The sequence below is a fragment of the Oncorhynchus masou genome, chromosome 30 (assembly GCF_036934945.1).
Source record: "Oncorhynchus masou masou isolate Uvic2021 chromosome 30, UVic_Omas_1.1, whole genome shotgun sequence".
NCBI classification, from domain to species: Eukaryota; Metazoa; Chordata; class Actinopteri; order Salmoniformes; family Salmonidae; genus Oncorhynchus; species Oncorhynchus masou.
Window position 1 is genome coordinate 48,967,756 of NC_088241.1, and position 19,897 is coordinate 48,987,652.

Consider the following 19,897-nt stretch of genomic DNA (forward strand, 5'->3'; position numbering starts at 1 on the left):
AGTCCACCACTCACAAGGAGGCTGACATTCATTGTGCAGAGCAACAGACGGGCTTCAGTTAGTCAACTGACAGTCCAGTACAACATTGGTGAAAACAACATGAGTTCATCCATCCATCATGCCGCATGTCGGCATTGCAGGCTGGGGCTGGTGGTGATGCTGTGGGTAGTATGTTTTCATGGTAAAAGTGGAGGAACGTTTGAATGCCAATCAGGTGCATACCTTCTTGGCAGCAGTGTATTCATCTGCGAATGGATTTCTTCAGCAGGTTAATGCCCCATGCCGCACGGATAGGATTGTCCAGGAGTGGTTCCACGAACATGACAGTGAATTCAGCGTCCTGCGGTGGCCGGCCCAGTCACCAGATCTCAATCCAATTGAGCGTCTGTGGAATGAGATGGAACAAGATATTCGGAGTAGAGATCCACTACCAGCCAACTTGACACCAACTGTGGGAGGATTGGAGTCAACATGGGAGCTTTTGACACCTTGTAGAGTCCATGCTCCAACGAATTGAGGCTGTTCTGAGGGCAAAGGGGGAGGTGTTCTAAATGTTTTTCCCACTCAGTTTAGATGAAATAAGATACTGTGGTTAAAATGTGTTGAAAGTATCACCTCGCATCTGAGAAATATCTACCATCTCTTAAAGTAAGAGCTTTATCTTTTGTCATGCCTCCCATCCATATCACAAGTGCACCCTGTAGAGCTCTCAATGACATATAAAATATAATAGAATATAAAATTGTTTTTATATCCTACGAATGCGTTGAGGGAGGTTGCAGAGGCTTCCACACATTGTTTTAAGGTTCATGAATCTGCTAAATGGTCAGCTGTGGAGTGTGCTAGGTGGAACCGTGGACATTTACACATGGTCTCGCCTCATAACCCTCTCTATGGGAGAGTTCACCTGCACTGCAGCGAGGATACACAACACGCACGCACACAGCAGCATTAGATCAGTATTGAATTTCCCTTCCACTGCTAGCAACAAATATAATATTTTATCAGCTCAGCTTTGAGACATCAAATCTCTCTCTCTCTCTCTCTCTCTCTCTCTCTCTCTCTCTCTCTCTCTCCTGCTCTCTCCTGCTGCTCTCTCCTCTCTCTCTCTCTCTCTCTCTCTCTCTTGCTCTCTCCCTCTCTCTCTCTCTCTCTCTCTCTCTCTCTCCCATTTCCAAACCAAGGTGCCAGGTTTCATTGTTAGATGTTACATGGGATAATGTCTCTTGGTGTGAATGAGTAGGGCAGAATATTTACTGTTTCTCTCTCTCTCTTTCTCTCTTTCATATTGACCACCATGTAGTCGTGTTGACCCCTGCCTGACCCTGAGCTGTTTGAAAATGTAATTGTAATCCATGACAGGATTTAGCAGGGATCTATCACCTCACTGTAATATGGGCGACAGCTTCCGATATTCACACAGCGTCGAGGTTAAACCCAAGTGTCTGTCAACCAGCGCCAAACGCCAAGAGAGAGACTTCACTTATGATGTTAGTATGGCCAGGAAGGAGGGACAGAGAGAGAGGGAGCGTGAGAGAGAGAGAAAGAGAGAGAGAGAGGCAGGGAGGGAGGGAGGGAGACAAGAGAGAGAGATTGAAAATGAGAGAGCACTGCTTCAAACGAGCCCAATGGGTCAGTGCAGAAATCTATCCTCACACACAAGGTCTCATTAATGCAGGAGGGATAGGTTTAACCCCAACCTGGTTACTGGGGGGGGATAAAGGTTGGTAGGGAGGGAGGAAGGAAGGGAGGGGAAAGAAAGACTGGAAGGTTGTGATTTTTTCCCCCTCATTCAGACAGAGGGACCTTGGCCAGATGATTTCTACTAGCTGTCCTTCTGAGGGCTGTCTTACAGGACACCACCTGAAACCCTGACTGTGCCATGTGGTGGGAAGGGATTTCCTCATCTGGGCCATCTGGATTGTTTACTGATAAAATCTAGCAAACACTATAATCCATCTGTGTGTGTGTGTGTGTGTGTCTGTGTGTGTGTGTGTGTGTGTGTGTGTGTGTGTGTGTGTGTGTGTGTGTGTGTGTGTGTGTGTGTGTGTGTGTGTGTGTGTGTGTGTGTGTGTGTGTGTGTGTGTGTGTGCGTGCGTGTGTGTGCGTGTGTGCATGTTCAATACTGGTGTTTGTACAGCAAAGATCACAGAGGACAGATCATAGAGGATAAGCAAAACACAATTGTTGAATAGAATATAATTAGACACGTGAGACAAATAATCTGGGTGACTCATAAAACCTGTCATCAAAAGTGATGTAAACTGTGTTATCAGTTTTTTGTGATCAACACCATTGCAATATGTACTATTTAAGGAATCCTTGGGCTGGACTGTTTCCTGTTACCATTAGTGTGAAAAATAAAGAGAAAGAGAGAGGGAGTGAGTGAGAGCAGGAGAGAGAGAGAGAGAGAGAGAGAGAGAGAGAGAGAGAGAGAGAGAGAGAGAGAGAGAGAGAGAGAGAGCGAGCAACAGGAGGGAGGGAGCAATCTGTGATCTGGGTTACAAGTCAGAAACATCTGTCACACAAAAGGATTTGTTTGATTGGTTGGGCCCATACATCACGCCTGCCTGTCAGTGGCCACTAAATTTATATTCCCCAAGTCACATCCTTTATCAGTGATCACGTAAGGGGGAGGCCTGGGCTGTCAGGGCTGCACAGCCATATCTTATTCACTTTAACACTAGCCTCCCTCTTTGCCACCCTCCATCGGCCAAAATACCATGCAGTACGGCCCAAAGTATGGGGTTGGGGTTGCTCAGTCCCGCTCTTCAATTATATACAGTATGTTCTTCTATTGAACTATATACAGTGGGGCAAAAAAGTATTTAGTCAGCCACCAATTGTGCAAGTTCTCCCACTTAAAAAGATGAAAGAGGCCTGTAATTTTCATCATAGGTACACCTCAAGTATGACAGACAAAATGAGAAAATACATTTTTTAATTAATTTATTTGCAAATTATGGTGAAAAATAAGTATTTGGTCAATAACAAAAGTTTATCTCAATACTTTGTTATATACCCTTTGTTGGCAATGACAGAGGTCAAACGTTTTCTGTAAGGTTTTCACACACTGTTGCTGGTATTTTGGCCCATTCCTCCATGCAAATCTCCTCTAGAGCAGTGATGTTTTGGGGCTGTTGCTGGGCAACACGGACTTTCAACTCCCTCCAAAGATTTTCTATCTGGAGACTGGCTAGGCCACTCCAGGACCTTGAAATGCTTCTTACAAAGCCACTCCTTCGTTACCCGGGCGGTGTGTTTGGGATCAGTGTCATGCTGAAAGACCCAGCCACATTTCATCTTCAATGCCCTTGCTGATGGAAGGAGGTTTTCACTCAAAATCTCACGATACATGGCCCCATTCATTCTTTCCTTTACACGGATCAGTTGTCCTGGTCCCTTTGCAGAAACACAGCACCAAAGCATGATGTTTCCACCCCCATGCTTCACAGTAGGTATGGTGTTCTTTGGATGCAACTCAGCATTCTTTGTCCTCCAAACACGACGAGTTGAGTTTTTACCAAAAAGTTCTATTTTGGTCTCATCTGACCATATGACATTCTACCAATCTTCTTCTGGATCATCCAAATGCTCTCTAGCAAACTTCAGACGGGCCGGGACATGTACTGGCTTAAGCAGGGGGACACGTCTGGCACTGCAGGATTTGAGTCCCTGGCCGCGTAGTGTGTTACTGATGGTAGGCTTTGTTACTTTGGTTCCAGCTCTCTGCAGGTCATTCACTAGGTCCCCCCGTGTGGTTCTGGGATTTTTGCTCACCGTTCTTGTGATCATTTTGAGCCCATGGGGTGAGATCTTGCGTGGAGCCCCAGATCGAGGGAGAATATCAGTGATCTTGTATGTCTTCCATTTCCTAATAATTGCTCCCACAGTTGATTTCTTCAAACCAAGCTGCTTACTTATTGCAGATTCAGTCTTCCCAACCTGGTGCAGGTCTACAATTTTGTTTCTGGTGTCCTTTGACAGCTCTTTGGTGTTGGCCATAGTGGAGTTTGGAGTGTGACTGTTTGAGGTTGTGGACAGGTGTCTTTTATACTGATAACAAGTTCAAACAGATGCCATTAATACAGGTAACGAGTGGAGGACAGAGGAGCCTCTTAAAGAAGAAGTTACAGGTCTGTGAGAGCCAGAAATCTTGCTTGTTTGTAGGTGACCAAATACTTATTTTCCACCATCACTTGCAAATAAATTCATAAAAATTGATTTTCTGGATTTTTTTTCTCATTTTTGTCGGTCATAGTTGAAGTGTACCTATGATGAAAATTACAGGTCTCTCTCATCTTTTTAAGTGGGAGAACTTCTATATTTTACCTTTATTTAACTAGGCAAGTCAGTTAAGAACAAATTCTTATTTTCAATGACAGCCTAGAGAACTGCCTGTTCAGGGGCAGAATGACAGATTTGTACCTTGTCAGCTTGGGGGTTTGAGCTTGCAACCTTCCGGTTACTAGTCCAATGCTCTAACCAGTAGGCTAGCTGCCGCCCCGATAGGTGGCTGACTAAAGACTTGTTTGACCCACTGTATAGGCTCGCACATACTAATCCTATACTCTTGATCATTATAGAATCATTATATTCTTTGTCTTTTAGATGTCTATTGTTTTATCCTCCTTCTTTTGACATAATAGATATGTTTGATTATGAGATACAGATAAGTTCATTTTGGTGGGATGTTTGTGGAATAATACTGGTTGGGTTTTACACAATAGCATGTATTATTTTGTCAAGTGAATGTTTGCGTTGCTAGCTGAAATAGAGACGAACCGTTTTCACCTGATTGGTATAGACATAACAAATAAAGCGTTTCAAATAGTAGAAACCACCTCTTCCATCTCTCCCCTGTGTGTGTTAAGCAAATTGCTCTATCTGTTATGTGTCTCCTTGGGAAAGCCTTGGTTGGCCAACCATGAGAAAACCACTTCCCGACGATGACCCAACCAAACAACATTTGTCTAGAGAACAACAAGAGAACGAAAGAAAAGAAAGGCTGGAATTACTGTGATTCATTACGGGGCTGTTTTTGTCTCAGTCAGGAGGTGAAATTAGGCAGAACGTTGTAAATAGACACAGCAACAATTAGAGCTGCCCCACGAACATAGTACCAACCCCACCCCCCAACACACACACACACCTACACGTTCCTATCTCTCTTCATCACCGACACCGGGGATTAGATTAACCTCGTGTGTTTTGGGGGGTTGCTGATACCATTAGCACCAATTTAGCGTGACCTCTACGCTCCACTACCTCCATCCAGCAGATAGCAGCTCCAGTCAGTCATCACTGTAATCTATGGCTGCTGTCTTGTCCCTCGTCTGCTGCTGCTAGTTGATCAGATTAGGATTAATAGAAACATCCTCGGTAATTACGTCTGGATAGGGTGGAGCTGTGTAGCAGCGAAGCTCGCTAGCTTCAGTGTCAATTATTATAATGTTTTGCCAAACCATTTATCGGCTAATAGAGCTGTCAGTGCCATGAAATAAAACAGAAGTCTCCCCATTGATTTCCACTGGGCTGCGGTGCTCAGGGCTTTATCTCCAATCTGAAGGAAGGAGTGGTCCCGTACAGCGCGACCGGAGAGCAAGGGTATTGATTTTCATAAGGCTGTATTTTGTGAGTATGGAGGAGACAGTAATGAAAGGTTTTAACCTGTGTGTTTGGAGATCTCCACGGCTAGCCAAGGTTGCCAGGTGAAACGCTGCAGATTTCCAGCCTCTGGTGAAAGAAATTGATAAGGATACATCTTTGTCTGATTAGACTAAATGTGTATGGAGGTCTGGGTGTATGTGTGTGTGTGTCCGTGTGTGTGTCCCGCCAAAGTAACACATATTTTCATGAGATTTAGGTTTCGACCTAGTAAATATTACAAAAGCGAGAAATGCTGCCCGTAGATCGAGTACATAATTCCACATTGTTTTCTATCTACCTTGACTATGGAAACCTGAGTGTTCCACTTCTTTTGAATAATCCAGTCCAATGTGCCCAGGGGCATCCAGAGGATGGTATCCCACAATTCCTTTATAGTCCTTTTCTAATCCCCAAAGTCCCAGTAACCTACAGCTAACGAGCCCTCTGTAGACACAGTACAGGGTAGCAGATGGCAGGTAATGGCAGCCCTAACCTCCTGACTGTGTAGCCCATTGAAACCCAAGTGGAAATTTCCGCTGCCAGCCCTCCTCTCACAGCCTACTGCTTACTCCCTGGTTCCCTTTGTCCAGCGCTCAGAGGACTGTGGGGGATTGGCTAGACAGGATATTAATGTGACTCTGGGCCAGTTAGAAGGCTAAATGCCCGGCACAGACATGTTTTATCCTCACCTTGCCTTGGAGGACAAGAAAAAACGGCAAAGCTTATTAGCAGGAACATATATATTTCTCTCTCTCTCTCTCTCTCTCTCTCTCTCTCTCTCTCTCTCTCTCTCTCCCTCCCTCCTTTTGTCTTCCTGCCTCCTTTTCCTGTCCTACATCACCCAGACAGAGAGCGCCTCCCCTCTTACATCGCCCTGGCCACAGAACCAGGCCACAGAACCACACAGACACTGACATCTCCCACCTAATCAAGTGGTGGATTATCTTGTCCTGGTGAATTGGAGGAGCGTCTCTGTTGAAAGGTCCTTCCTGAAGTACCCCCCTCCCCTTCGTCCAGCGGCAGACGATTTGTGGAAAACCGTACCAATGTTTTGAGGAGGCTGTTTTCTAGAGGAAAGGGTCTTGATGAATCTGAGGCGTTGCCTGCTCACCTGCCTGTCTGCCTCTTTTCAAAAGAGCAAGAGAGGGAAAGAGAGAGGGGGAGAGAGGTCCTTTAAGTTCTGCTCTCTGCCTTCCTTTGCTCTCCCTCTCTCTGGCTTTATACCCTTGACTTTGAACTGGAGGTTGGATGGTATATTTTTCATCCTTCAAAGACAGAATTGACAAAAGGCACACCTCTTGAGTTTCCCAGCCATTAAATTCAGATTGAGCCAGGCTTCATGCAACAAAAATGATTGTGGAAAGATGGCGGGCTTTTCTCCTCTTGTTAGATTGACCTTCATGTTATACCTGCTACTCACGAGGACATTAGGCACAAGGTATTCCTTGTTATTCTCTCTCCACCCCTCGGGACTTCTATATCTACTGGTGTTTATAATGTTGTTGGTGATAGTGCTTAGCCGTAAATGATACAGGAAAGATGATATGAGATGCAAATGCAAGATCCTGACAGATTTTTAAAATTACATTCAACCAGGCAAGTCAGTTAAGAACAAATTCTTATTTACAATGACAGCCTACCCCAGCCGACACTGGGCCAATTGTGTGCTGCCCTATGGGACTCCTAATCACAGCTGGTTGTGTTAAGCCTGGAATTGAACCAGGGTCCATAATGACACCTCCAGCACTGAGATGCAGTGGCTTAGACCGCTGCGCTACGCAGGAGCCCCTTTGGTTCTTGCAGTCTAGCTATGAGAAGCGTGGTGTTGTAAGTCCGTGGTGGAGGGGTGACTTCTTCGAAACGGCCCCATAAAACATGAATGTGTCTCCGGGTGTTTTCTAATAGGCTAGCCCCTCATTTAGATTCATTTAGTACCACAGCTGGAGCCCTGGACCCAACATCACATCAATACTATTCAAATTATGCAGAGTCATGGTCGTACTAGGGCTCTGTGCTGTATGGCTACACATAGAACTCAAGGCTCGTAAAAAGAAGCTTTGGGTACCTGTGTTATTGTTTACCATTTCAATTCCTTAATGTCGTTCTTTCTCTGTCTTTATTTTCCCCTCTCTTTCAGGAGAACCCGTACATGTGTAACAATGAATGTGATGCCGAAAACGAGGACCTGGCCCACCCACCGGAGCTCATGTTCGATTTCGAGGGCCGCAACCCCACAACCTTCTGGCAGTCCAGTTCCTGGAAGAAGTACCCCAAGGCCCTCCTGGTCAACATCACACTGTCCTGGAGCAAAACCATCGAGCTGACCGACGACATCGTGGTCACCTTCGAGTCAGGCCGCCCGGAACAGATGGTTCTGGAGAAGTCTCTGGACTACGGTAAGACCTGGCAACCCTACCAGTTCTACGCCACAGACTGTCTGGACGCTTTCACCATGGATGCCAAGACTGTCCAGGACCTGACCCAGCACACTCTCCTAGACATCATCTGCACCGAGGAATACTCCAGGGGCTACGTGTGGAAGTATGACAAGACGGTGCGCTTCGAGATCAAGGACCGCTTTGCACTGTTCGCCGGACCACGGCTCCACAACATGGCGTCCCTCTACGGTCAGTTAGACACCACCAAGAACCTGAGAGACTTCTTCACCATTACAGACCTGAGAGTCCGGCTCCTCCGACCAGCCACAGGGGCCACCATGGTAGACGAGAACAACCTGTCCAGATACTTCTACGCCATCTCTGACATCAAGGTCCAGGGAAGGTAAGCTCTCACAATACATTTTTACTACTTTTTTTCCCGTCGTAGCAGAGGCTGACTGGGTTCACATGCTATTTATTATGCTATGGGTTTGGTATGTGGCTACAGTGCATATTAGTATCAAGTCACTATTGCCAAGCTATATTTCCTGCACTTGAATAAGTGCATATTAATGCAATGTGTGGTTCTGGACAGAAGGATGGATACAGCAGGATTCATTTAGATACAAATGAAGGTAATTGAGGTAGATATGCACTGTACATATACGTAGGGGTAAAGTGACTAGGTAACAGTAAATATAATAGACAGTAACAGCAGCGTATGCGATGAGTCAAAAGAGTGAGTGTAAAAAGGGTCGATGCAGATAGACCGGGTAGCTATTGTTGAACTATTTAACTAACTATTTAGTAGTCTTATGGCTTGGTGGTAGAAGCTGTTTAGGGTCCTGTTGGTTCCAGACTTGATGCATAGCTACCACTTGCCGTACGATAGCAGAGAGAACATTCTATGACTTGGGTGGCTGGAGTCTTTGAATATATTTTGGGCCTTCCTCTGACACCGCCTGGTATAGAGGTCCTGGATGGAATGTCGCTCGGCCGCAGTGATGTACTGGGCCGGGCACACAACTCTCTGTAGCGCCTTGCAGTTAAATGCCAAGCAGTTGCCATACCAAGCGGTGATGCAGCCAGTCAAGATGCTCTCAATGGTGCAGCTGTAGAACGTTTTGAGGATCTGAGGGTCCATTCATCTTTTCAGCCTCCTGAGGGGGAAGAGGCATTGTCATGTTCTTTTCATGCGTTGGTGTGTGTGGACCATGATAATTCCTCTCAACCCGCTCCACTACAGAACCGTCGATTCGTCTTGCTGACATTGAGGGAGAGGTTGTTGTCCTGGCACCACACTAACAGGTCTCTGACCACCTCCTCGTAGGCTGTCTCATCATTGTCGGTGATCAGGCCTATCACCGTCAAATGTAATGACGGTGTTGGAGTCGTGCGCGGGTATACAGTCTTAGGGGAACAGGGAGTACAGGAGGTGACTAAGCACGCAACCCCGAGGGGCCCTGTGTTGAGGGTCAGCATGGCGGATGTGTTGTTGCCTACCCTCACCACCCAGGGGAGGCCCGTCAGGAAGTCCAGGATCCAGTTGCAGAGGGAGATGTTTATTTTTTACAACTTTTTTTTGATTTGGTATTTTTTATGAGAGACAATACAGACAAACAAGTAGAGGGCAGAACCCACACGGATCCCCTAACACATCAAACCCACCACAACCCCCCATGCTCCAACAGAGCCCCACCCCAATACCAGACGTAAACAGGCATGACATAGAACTGGAGCAATATAATCAAATAACGAAAAACAAAGATACAATCAAACAGAAAGGAAAGAAGAGTAAAGATAGTAACACACATTCTAATTTAGGTTATTTTATGGCGCTGTGAAATTAGCTCGGTCCATGTCTCCTAAAAAGAAAGGAAAGGGCGCCAGATAACATGTATTTGCAGATCCAATAATGAAATAGCACATTTTCTAGAGCTTGAAATGTTGCATGACTTACTTTTTTTAACCTGGCAAGTCAGTTAAGAACTAATTCTTATTTACAATGACGGCTTAGGAACAGTGGGTTAACTGCCTTGTTCAGGAGCAGAAATAGAAGACGTGTAGCTAGAAGGTTTTTTCTCAATATATTGAAGTAAATAGGAAAAGATGAGTGTCACAGGCTGGACATTTTAATCAATACATTGGGTTCAATGGGAAAAGATGAGTGTCATAGGGTTGATGTTTTTCTCAATGCATTGCAGTCAATGGAAAAAGATGAGTGTCACAGGGTTGATGTTTTTCTCAATACATTGCAGTCAATGGAAAAGATAAGTGTCACCAGGGTTGATGTTTATCTCAATACATTGGGTTCAATGGGAAAAGATGAGTGTCAAAGGTTTGACTTTTATGTCAATACATAGTAGTCAATGGGAAAAGAAACACTTCAACCAATTGACTGGCTGTCTCTGTCTTTCTCACTCTCTACCTCCTCTTTATCCCTCTTAATTCTCTCCTTTCTCCCTCCCCTTCTTTCGCCCCCTCCACCCTCTCACCCTCTTCCCATTCTCTCTCCCTCCTCCTCCCTCAATTCTCTCTCCCTCCTTGTTTCCCTGCCTCCCACTTCTCTCTCTCCCTCCTCTCTCCCACCTATCGGTCAGTCGACTCTCTCTCTCTCTCCCCTCCCTCCTCCCTCTCCCCCTCCCATCCTTCACCCTCTCGCTCTCCTCTTTCTCTCTCCCTCTCCCTCACTCCTTCTTTCCGTCCCTCCCCTTCCTCTCCCTCCCCTCTCTCCCTCCCCTCTCTCCCCATCCCTCCTTCACCCTCTCCCTCCCCCCTCCCCCCTTACTCTCCACTTTTTTCCCTCTCCTTCCCCTCTATTCTGTCTCCCTCCTTCTTTCCCTGCCTTCCCCACCTCATCTCACTCTCCCCCGTCTCACCCATAGACAGGCCAACAGACAGGCAGACAGGCAGATTTGATTTGATTTAGCCGACACCAACGGCGACAGCTAGTCTTACTGGGGTCCAACGAGAAATACATTACAGACAAAAGGCAATTTACATACATTTAAAAACATTGATATGTAGTGTGTGTGTCCATCTAGCATCTACAGTACCAGTCAAAAGTCTGCACACACCTACTCATTCAAGTTCTTCTTTATTTTTACTATTTTCTACACTGTAGAATAATAGTGAAGACATCAAAACTATGAAATAACACATATGGCATCATGTAGTAAGTGTCAAACAAATCAAAATATATGTTATATTTGAGAATGCCAATAGTGTGCAAAGCTGTCATCAAGGCAAAGGGTGGCTACTTTGAAGAATCTAAAATCTAAAATATATATATGATTTGTTAAACACTCCTTTGGTTACTATATGATTCTATATGACTATCCAAACAATTTGGAATTTCCAGCACATTAATGTTTCTAATAAAACAAGTAGTGATGCAGCGGAATGCCTTTACAAAACACATACAGTAATATCTCTAGGCATTACAAGGATATGACTCTGAATATATACAGGCACACCTGTCTGTCTCTTCTATAGATGTTATATGCTTGTATTGTTACTGCTGTATCATCAAATTAATTGTGTCTTCGGAAAGTATTCAGACCCCTTGACTTTTTCCACAGTTTGTTTTACGTTACAGCCTTGTTCTAAAATGGATTGCATTTTTATAAATCCTCAGCAATCTAGACACAATACACCATAATGACTAAGTGAAAACAGGTTTTTCAAAAATGTTGCACTTTTATTAAAAATAAAAAACAGAAATACCTTATTTATATACAGTTGAAGTCGGAAGTTTACGTACTTAGGTTGTCATTAAAACTAGTTTTTCCACTCCATAAATTTCTTTGTAACAAACTACAGTTTTGGCAAGTCGGTTAGGACATTTTTCCAACAATTGTTTATAGACAAATAATTTCACTTATAATTCACTGTATCACAATTCCAGTGGGTCAGGAGTTTACATCCACTAAGTTGACTGTGCCTTTAAACAGCTTGGAAAATTCCAGAAAATTATGTCATGGCTTTAGAAGCTTTTGATAGGCTAATTGACATCATTTGAGTCAATTGGAGGTGTACCTGTGGATGTATTTCAAGGCCTACCTTCAAACGCAGTGCCTCTTTGCTTCACATCATGGGAAAATCAAAAGAAATCAGCCAAGACCTCAGAAAAAAAATGTAGACCTCCACAAGTCTACTAGCAATTTCCAACCGCCTGAAGGTACCATGTTCATCTGTACAAACAATAGTACGCAAGTCTAAACACCATACCGCTCAGGAAGGAGACACATTCTGTCTCATAGAGATGAACGTACTTTGGTGCGAAAAGTGCAAATCAATCCCAGAATAACAGCAAAGGGCCTTGTGAAGATGCTGGAGGAAACATGTACAAAATTATCTGTATCCACAGTAAAACGAGTCCTATATCGACATGCCTGAAAGTTCGCTCCGCAAGGAAGAATTCACTGCTCCAAACCACCATAAAAAAGCCAGACTAAGGTTTGCAACTGCACATGGTGACAAGATAACTTTTTTGGAGAAATGTCCTCTTGTCTGATGACACAAAAATAGAACTGTTTAGCCATAATCACCATTTTGGCTAAAAGGGGGAGGCTTGTAAGCTGAAGAACACCATCCCAACCCTGAAGCACGGGGTTGGCAGCATCATGTAGTGGGGGGTGCTTTGCTGCAAGAGGGGCTGGTGTACTTCACAAAATAGATGGCATCTTGAGGAAAGAAAATGATGTGGATATATTGAAGCAACATCTCAAGACATCAGTCAGGAAGTTGTAGTTGGAGACATCTGATTTTTTTTTAATGGAATATGTACGTAGGCGTACAGAGGCCCATTATCAGCAACCGTCACTTTTGTGTTCCAATGGCACGTTGTGTTAGCTAATCCAAGTTTATAATTTTAAAAGGATAATTTATCGTTAGAAACCCCTTTCACAATTATAGTAGCACAGCTGAAAACCGTTGTGCTGGTTAAAGAAGCAATAAAACTGGCCTTCTTTAGATTAGTTAAATCTATGGAGCATCAGCATTTGTGGGTTTGATTACAGGCTCAAAATGGCTGATCAGTCCCATCTGAGAAATTACCAAGGAACTGAAGATCTTGTACAATGCTTTGTACTACTCCCTTAACAGAACAGCACGTACATTAGTGTCTAGTTTGAGAAACAGATGCCTCACAAGTCCTCAACTGGCAGCTTCATTAAATAGTACCCGCAAAACACCAGTCTCAACATCAACAGTGAAGAGGCGACTCCAGGATGCTGGCCTTCTAGGCAGAGTTGCAAAGAAAAATCGCAGACTGGCCAATAAAAATAAAATAATAAGATGGGCAAAAGAACACAGACACTGGACAGAAGAAATCTGCCTAGAAGGCCAGCATCCCGGAGTCGCCTCTTCACTGTTGACTTTGAGATGGGTGATGTTGAGACAGTAACTTGGACCAGTATTGGCCTAGGCCTGTAACTTGGGCCGGTGGTGGGTTTTCCATTTGTGGGTGCGCTCCACCTCAATCTTCCTGTGGTCCATCTTCAGTTTCTCCAAGATTTTTTAAAATTATATATTTTATTTCACCTTTATTTAACCAGGTAGGCCAGTTGAGACCAAGTTCTCATTGACAACTGCGATCTGGCCAAGATAAAGCAAAGCAGTGTGACAAAAACAACAACACAGAGTTACACATAAACAAACTTACAGTCAATAACATAATAGAAAAATCTATGTACAGCGTGTGCAAATGTAGAAGAGTAGGGAGGTAAAGGCAATAAATAGGCCATAGAGGCAAAATAACTACAATTTAGCATTAACACTTGAGTGATAGATGTGCAGATGATGGTGTGCAAAATGGGGTGCAAAATAACAAGAGAATAAATAACAATATTGGTGTGAGGTAGTTGGGTGTGCTATTTACAGATTGGCTGTGTACAGATACAATGATTGATAAGCTGCTCTGACAGCTAATGCTTAAAGTTAGAGAGGGAGATTTAAGACTCTAGCTTCAGTGATATTTGCAATTTGTTCCAGTTATTGGCAGCAAAGAACTGGAACTAAAGGCGGCCAAAGGAAGTGTTGTCTTTGGGGATGACCAGTGACATATACCTGCTGGAGCGTGTGCTATGGGTGGGTGTTGCTATGATGACCAGTGAGCTGAGATAAAGCGGTGCTTTACCTAGCAAAGTCCTATAGATGATCTGGAGCCAGTGGGTTTGGCGACGAATATGTAGTGAGGGCCAGCCAACAAGAGCATACAGGTCGCAGTGGTGGGTAGTATATGGGGCTTTGGTGACAAAACGGATGGCACTGTGATAGACTACATCCAGTTTGCTGAGTAGAGTGTTGGAGGATATTTTGAAAATGACATTGCTGAGGTCAAGGATCGGTAGGATAGTCAGTTTTACAAGGGTATGTTTGGCAGCATGAGTGAAGCAGGCTTTGTTGTGAAATAGGAAGCCAATTCTATATTTCATTTTGGATTGGAGATGCTTAATGTGAGTCTGGAAAGAGAGTTTACAGTCTAACCAGACACCGAAGTATTTGTAGTTGTCCACATATCCTAAGTCAGAACCGTCCAGAGTAGTGATGCTAGTTGGGCGGGCAGGTGAGGGCAGCAATCGGTTGAAGAGCATGCATTTAGTTTTACTAGCATTTAAAAGCAGTTGGAGACCACGGAAGAGATGTTGTATGGCATTGAAGCTCGTTTGGAGGTTTGTTAACACAGTGTCCAAAGAAGGGCCAGATGTACAGTGGGGCAAAAAAGTATTTAGTCAGCCACCAATTGTGCAAGTTCTCCCACTTAAAAAGATCAGAGAGGCCTGTAATTTTCATCATAGGTACACTTCAACTATGACAGACAAAATGAGAAAAAAAATCCAGAAAATCACATTGTAGGATTTTTAATGAATTTATTTGCAAGCGGTACCGGAGCGCCAAGTCGAGGTCCAAGAGGCTTCTAAACAGCTTCTATCCCCTCTTTTACGCTGCTGCTACTCTGTTATTATCTATGCATAGTCCCTTTAATAACTCTACATACATGTATTACCTCCATTACCTCGACTAACCGGTGACCCAGCACATTGACTCTGTACCGGTACCCCCTGTATATAGCCTCGCTATTGATATTTTACTGCTGCTCTTTAATTATTTGTTAAACTTTTTTCTTATTTTTTTAGGTCTTTTTCTTAACTGCATTGTTGGTTAAGGGCTTGTAAGTAAACATATCACTGTAAGGTCTACACCTGCTGTATTCGGCTCATGTGACAAATACTCGTAATTTAACAATTGTATTCATATTTACAGATGGCATACAGTTTGTTATAAAGGCACATGAAAGTTCACATATTCCAGAAGGCATTTCTGCCAAAAAAATGCATTTTGATAAAAAATAATAAGATTACTTTCAAATGGCTCTCGTGTGAAGTGGTGACCCGCGACATAGGCCTAGTTTTCTGAAACGGGTCCCAATTGTTAATTGGATGAATGGGTTACGTCTACGCCCTAACCCTAATCCTAGCTTCATATAAACCTCCGGCTCAACCTTAACCTCTAGCGTCGAGCAATCCCGTATCCGGGAGCGTAATCATAAATATATTGGCTCACAAGCTTAGCCTTTTGTTAACAACACTGTCATCTCAGATTTTCAAAATATGCTTTTCAACCATAGCTACACAAGCATTTGTGTAAGAGTATTGACCCCAAGCGGACACCTAGTAAATGTAGTCTCTTATGGTCAATCTTCCAATGATATGCCTACAAATACGTCACAATGCTGCAGACACCTTGGGGAAACGACAGAAAGTGTAGGCTCATTCCTGGCGCATTCACAGCCATATAAGGAGACATTGGAACACAGCACATTCAAAATCTGGGGCATTTCCTGTATGAAATTTCATCTTGGTTTCGCCTGTAGCATTAGTTCTGGGGCACTCACAGACAATATCTTTGCAGTTTTGGAAACGTCAGAGTGTTTTCTTTCAAAAGCTGTCAATTATATGGATAGTCGAGCATCTTTTCGTGACAAAATATTTTGTTTAAAACGGGAACGTTTTTTTTATCCAAAAATTAAAAGAGCGCCCCCTATATTGAAGAAGTTAACCCTAACCCTAGCTTCATGTCCAGAAACCGGTGTAACCCTAAACCTAGCCATAACCCTAACCCTAGCCCTAGCCCTCATCTTGGCCCAGCCCTTGGAGTTAGGGTGGGGCAGGGATGTGGACAAGAAGTTAGTGTTAGGGTTATGGCTAGGGTTAGGTTTAAACCAAGATGTGGACATGAAGCTAGAGTTAGGTTAGGTTTAGGGTTCAGTTTAAAGTTTGTCTGTCTACCTGCCTGTCTGTCTGTCTCCCTGTCTGTTGGTCTGTGAGTGGATATGTCTGTCTGTCTGAGTCTTTCAACAATTTATCCATTGCAGCTGTCATTTACAATGATGGCCTACCCCGGCCGAACCCGGACGACACAGGGCCAATTGTGCGCCGCCCTATGGGCTCCGAATCACGGCCGGATGTGATACAGCCTGGATTCAAACCAGGGACTGTAGTGACGCATCTTGCACTGAGATGCAGTGCCTTAGGCCACGGCACCACTCGGGAGCCCACTTTCCCACCTCTCAATTGACTTGCCTAGTTAAATAAAGTGGAGCGAGAGGATTGGAGGGTGATAGAATGGAGGTGGGAGTAAGGCGAGAAGGAGGGGGGAAAGAGAGAGGGAGATAGGAGGGTGTCATGTTTGTGATGCTATTCTCTATGCATTCATATTGTGACGCTAATCTTCCCCCATTAAATACATTGTATTCACTAATGCATTAATCCCGTGACACTAATCTTTTCCCATTGACTACAATTTATTGACATAACATTAAAATGGTTAACGTGTTTCTTTTCCTATTGACTGCTATGTGTTGACATAAACATCAACCCTGTGACACTCATCTTTTCCCATTGACTGCAATGCACTGAGAAAAAATGTCAACCCTGAGACACTCATCTTTTCCCATTGACTGCAATGCACTGAGAAAAACTACTGTGACGGTTAACCTTTTTGCAAAAACGTGCCAGGGTGACGTTTTCAGGCTGATAATGGGCTGAGTCCACATCTAATGATCTTTAGTGTTCTACAGCTGTCAGCTTCCTTAATTAACAAAGTTCCTCTCAGCTCTCTAGCTAACACACTACTTTAATTTGGAGAGCAGCAACCGGCTCAGCTGTTTATTAGCTGATGGAAGGTAGATCAGAGGTAGAAGCATCGGAACGTGTCGGGTCACCACACTGGTTCTAATTAGTGTTTGATTTATGATGTCTCCGGAGAGGCATACAACGACATAAACACAAAATCATATTAGTCTGTTAGCAGAGTTACAGAGCTACACAATGTTTTCCCTGTGTCTGTATGCAGTAAAAATAGTTGAACAGTTGCTGGGGTTTTGACTGAACAGCTGTTTTACACTCCATGGTTTAATTACACTCTACAACTTAACTTAACTATGGTTAAAGGGGAAACAAATGCTTAATTGCATGACGGATCACAGAGAAGTATGCAGAGCAGTGGAACTGGAGCATAACGGCTGCTATTGGATATTGAAGTGGGTGCCTCATTATTTAGACTTTAAACTGTACTGTGAAGTATGGCACCTATAGTGATTCTCATTGGTGTGCTTAAAACCATTTAAACCAGTTTAATAGTGGATTCCAGGAAACAGAATGCAGGGTACTCTGTAGCTCACTCGAGTGATCTAGTGGTACATATAGCCTGGCCGTGTAGTCTGGCCGTGTAGCCTGGCCATGTAGCCTAGCCATGTGCTGTAAGTGAGTGTGATATTAAATGTCTTACATAGGAAATTGCATTTTTGACTATTTTTGGTGTGTGACCAGAAAGGTTACTTGAGCGGGGAGACTGCCTAGTAGACTCATTCCTCATGGGCAGACACAATAGTTTCGCTATACCGAGGACCTGCACCCACTTTTCCAGAGCTTGGCCCCGGAGGAGGGGGAAGGGGAGATTATGACCGACCTCCTCCAGCACCAGCCGTAACCGCTAGGCCCTCTTCCGCCCCCTAGTAAGGCATCGATGGAAGATGACAGATATTTACTCATTGATTTCTGCAAACAGGCAGCGACCAGACTACGTATTGAGTGGGCTGAACCAGCAGGCAGCGGCAACGTAGAGAGGGACTGCTACGATTGGAGGAAACTCCCCTCTTGCACCGTCCCATGCAAGCAACTCTTCCAAGCTATCCCAGCTTGCGTGGCGGAAGCCAAACACAATTGGGACAAAGCAGACTTTTTGCCAGTATGAATGGCAAGGACATGGAGGAGCTGGGCCTCAGAAATCCACTGGTGGTCAAGCCGTCACTGACCAACCAATTCAAACCCAGTGCCTCGTCATTCTGCGTCTATCTACCGAAAGGTCCACGTGTCTGCTGCACGTTGAACATTATGTCCCTACTACTGTCTTACCAGGATGATATGATGCTAGAGATGCATAATCTCCTATCGATCGACTAGCCTAACCTAGACCTTTGGGATGTGATCTGCATCGTCAAAGACCTCAACCTCCAACCCTCCAGCCTCAATGCTGTGCCATGAGCCTTCCAGTGGTACGGGAGAGCGCCTTGATGCTTCTGTCGGGCTGAAGGAACTGTTTGAGCCAGCTTTCGCCGCCACACGGCAGAAGTGCAAGCTTTGCAAGAAGTAGGGTGAAGCCTTCGACTTCCGTCTGCCCCGTAGACCCAGAAATCATGGCTACCCAGCCTACCTCTCCACGAGCCAAGGCTTCGTGGTAGGGAAAGGGCAATTCACTTGCACCAGGGCTATCCGCGGGAAGCCTCCAGCGACGCAGCGGGCATCGACTTCACTGTTCGGGTAACCAAGCAGACGCATCTAGGTCCCGTCCATTTGATTCCTCTGCTGTGAAGAAGGGGCGCCCGACGTAGGGGTACGTCACCTGCAGCAGGGGAGTGGCAGCCAACAGTTCATTTTCTGACCTGCCACCTTTCGGGTGGAGCATAGACCACCACCCCCCCCCCCCCTCACACACACACACACATCTGTGCGCCTTAAACCCTTCCCTTTGTGCAGCAACGCATCACTCACAAGGAAGACGGAGGGAATCGCCACCAAGCACTGTCCCCAGGTGCCAGTGTGTCAACACTGCCCTTTGCAACATCCAGATGTCATGCCAAGGACACAGATCACTGAGTATGAGAGGCTTTCAGTGCTGGGCATTTGCACAACGTCTGTGTACACGGCGTCACCTCAATCATCAGATAAAGGTGACCTCCGCATGTCTTGTCACTGGAAGAGTCCCTCGATCTTCTTTCTTGGCACTGCCCAATGGGTAGAGGCAATGAGGAAAGTAGTAACAATGGACGTGTCACTCACGGGCTGGGGCGCAGTGCACGAGGGAAATGCTATAAACTGAGTGTGGACCCCACAACTCTGCATTGCCCATATAAATTACCTCGAATTGCTGACAGTGGTTCTTTCACTGAAATACTTTCTACCCTCTCTTCAGAAGTGTCACGTCTTGATCCGAACAGCCAATACTACTGTGGTGGCATACATCAACCGTGTTTTAGAGAAGTGGTGTGACCAAAAACCTAATTCCTTACCAAGGCTCTGTATCCAATGCTTTCTGCAGTACCTTTTGGACAGACGGAAGACTTTCTCCACTGTTAAGGTCTATCTAGCAGCTACAGTTGAAGTGGGAAGTTTACATACACTTAGGTTGGAGTCATTAAAACTTGTTTTTCAACCACTACACAAATCTCTTGTTAACAAACTATAGTTTAGGCAAGTCGGTTAGTACATCTACTTTGTGCATGAAACAAGACATTTTTCCCAAAATTGTTTACAGACAGATAATTTCACTTATAATTCACTGTATCACAATTCCAGTGGGTCAGTAGT

The 19,897-nt window shown here is 44.6% G+C and overlaps 1 protein-coding gene across 1 annotated transcript in view; it reads left to right on the top strand.

The window, feature by feature from the left end:
- ntng1a (netrin g1a) overlaps positions 1-19,897 on the top strand; it is a 192,970-nt gene that overhangs the window by 35,078 nt on the left and 137,995 nt on the right. Inside the window, exon 2 of the mRNA XM_064949208.1 lies at positions 7,787-8,430. Within this exon, the coding sequence (XP_064805280.1) occupies positions 7,787-8,430 (644 nt within the window). The remainder of the gene's footprint in view (positions 1-7,786; positions 8,431-19,897) is intronic.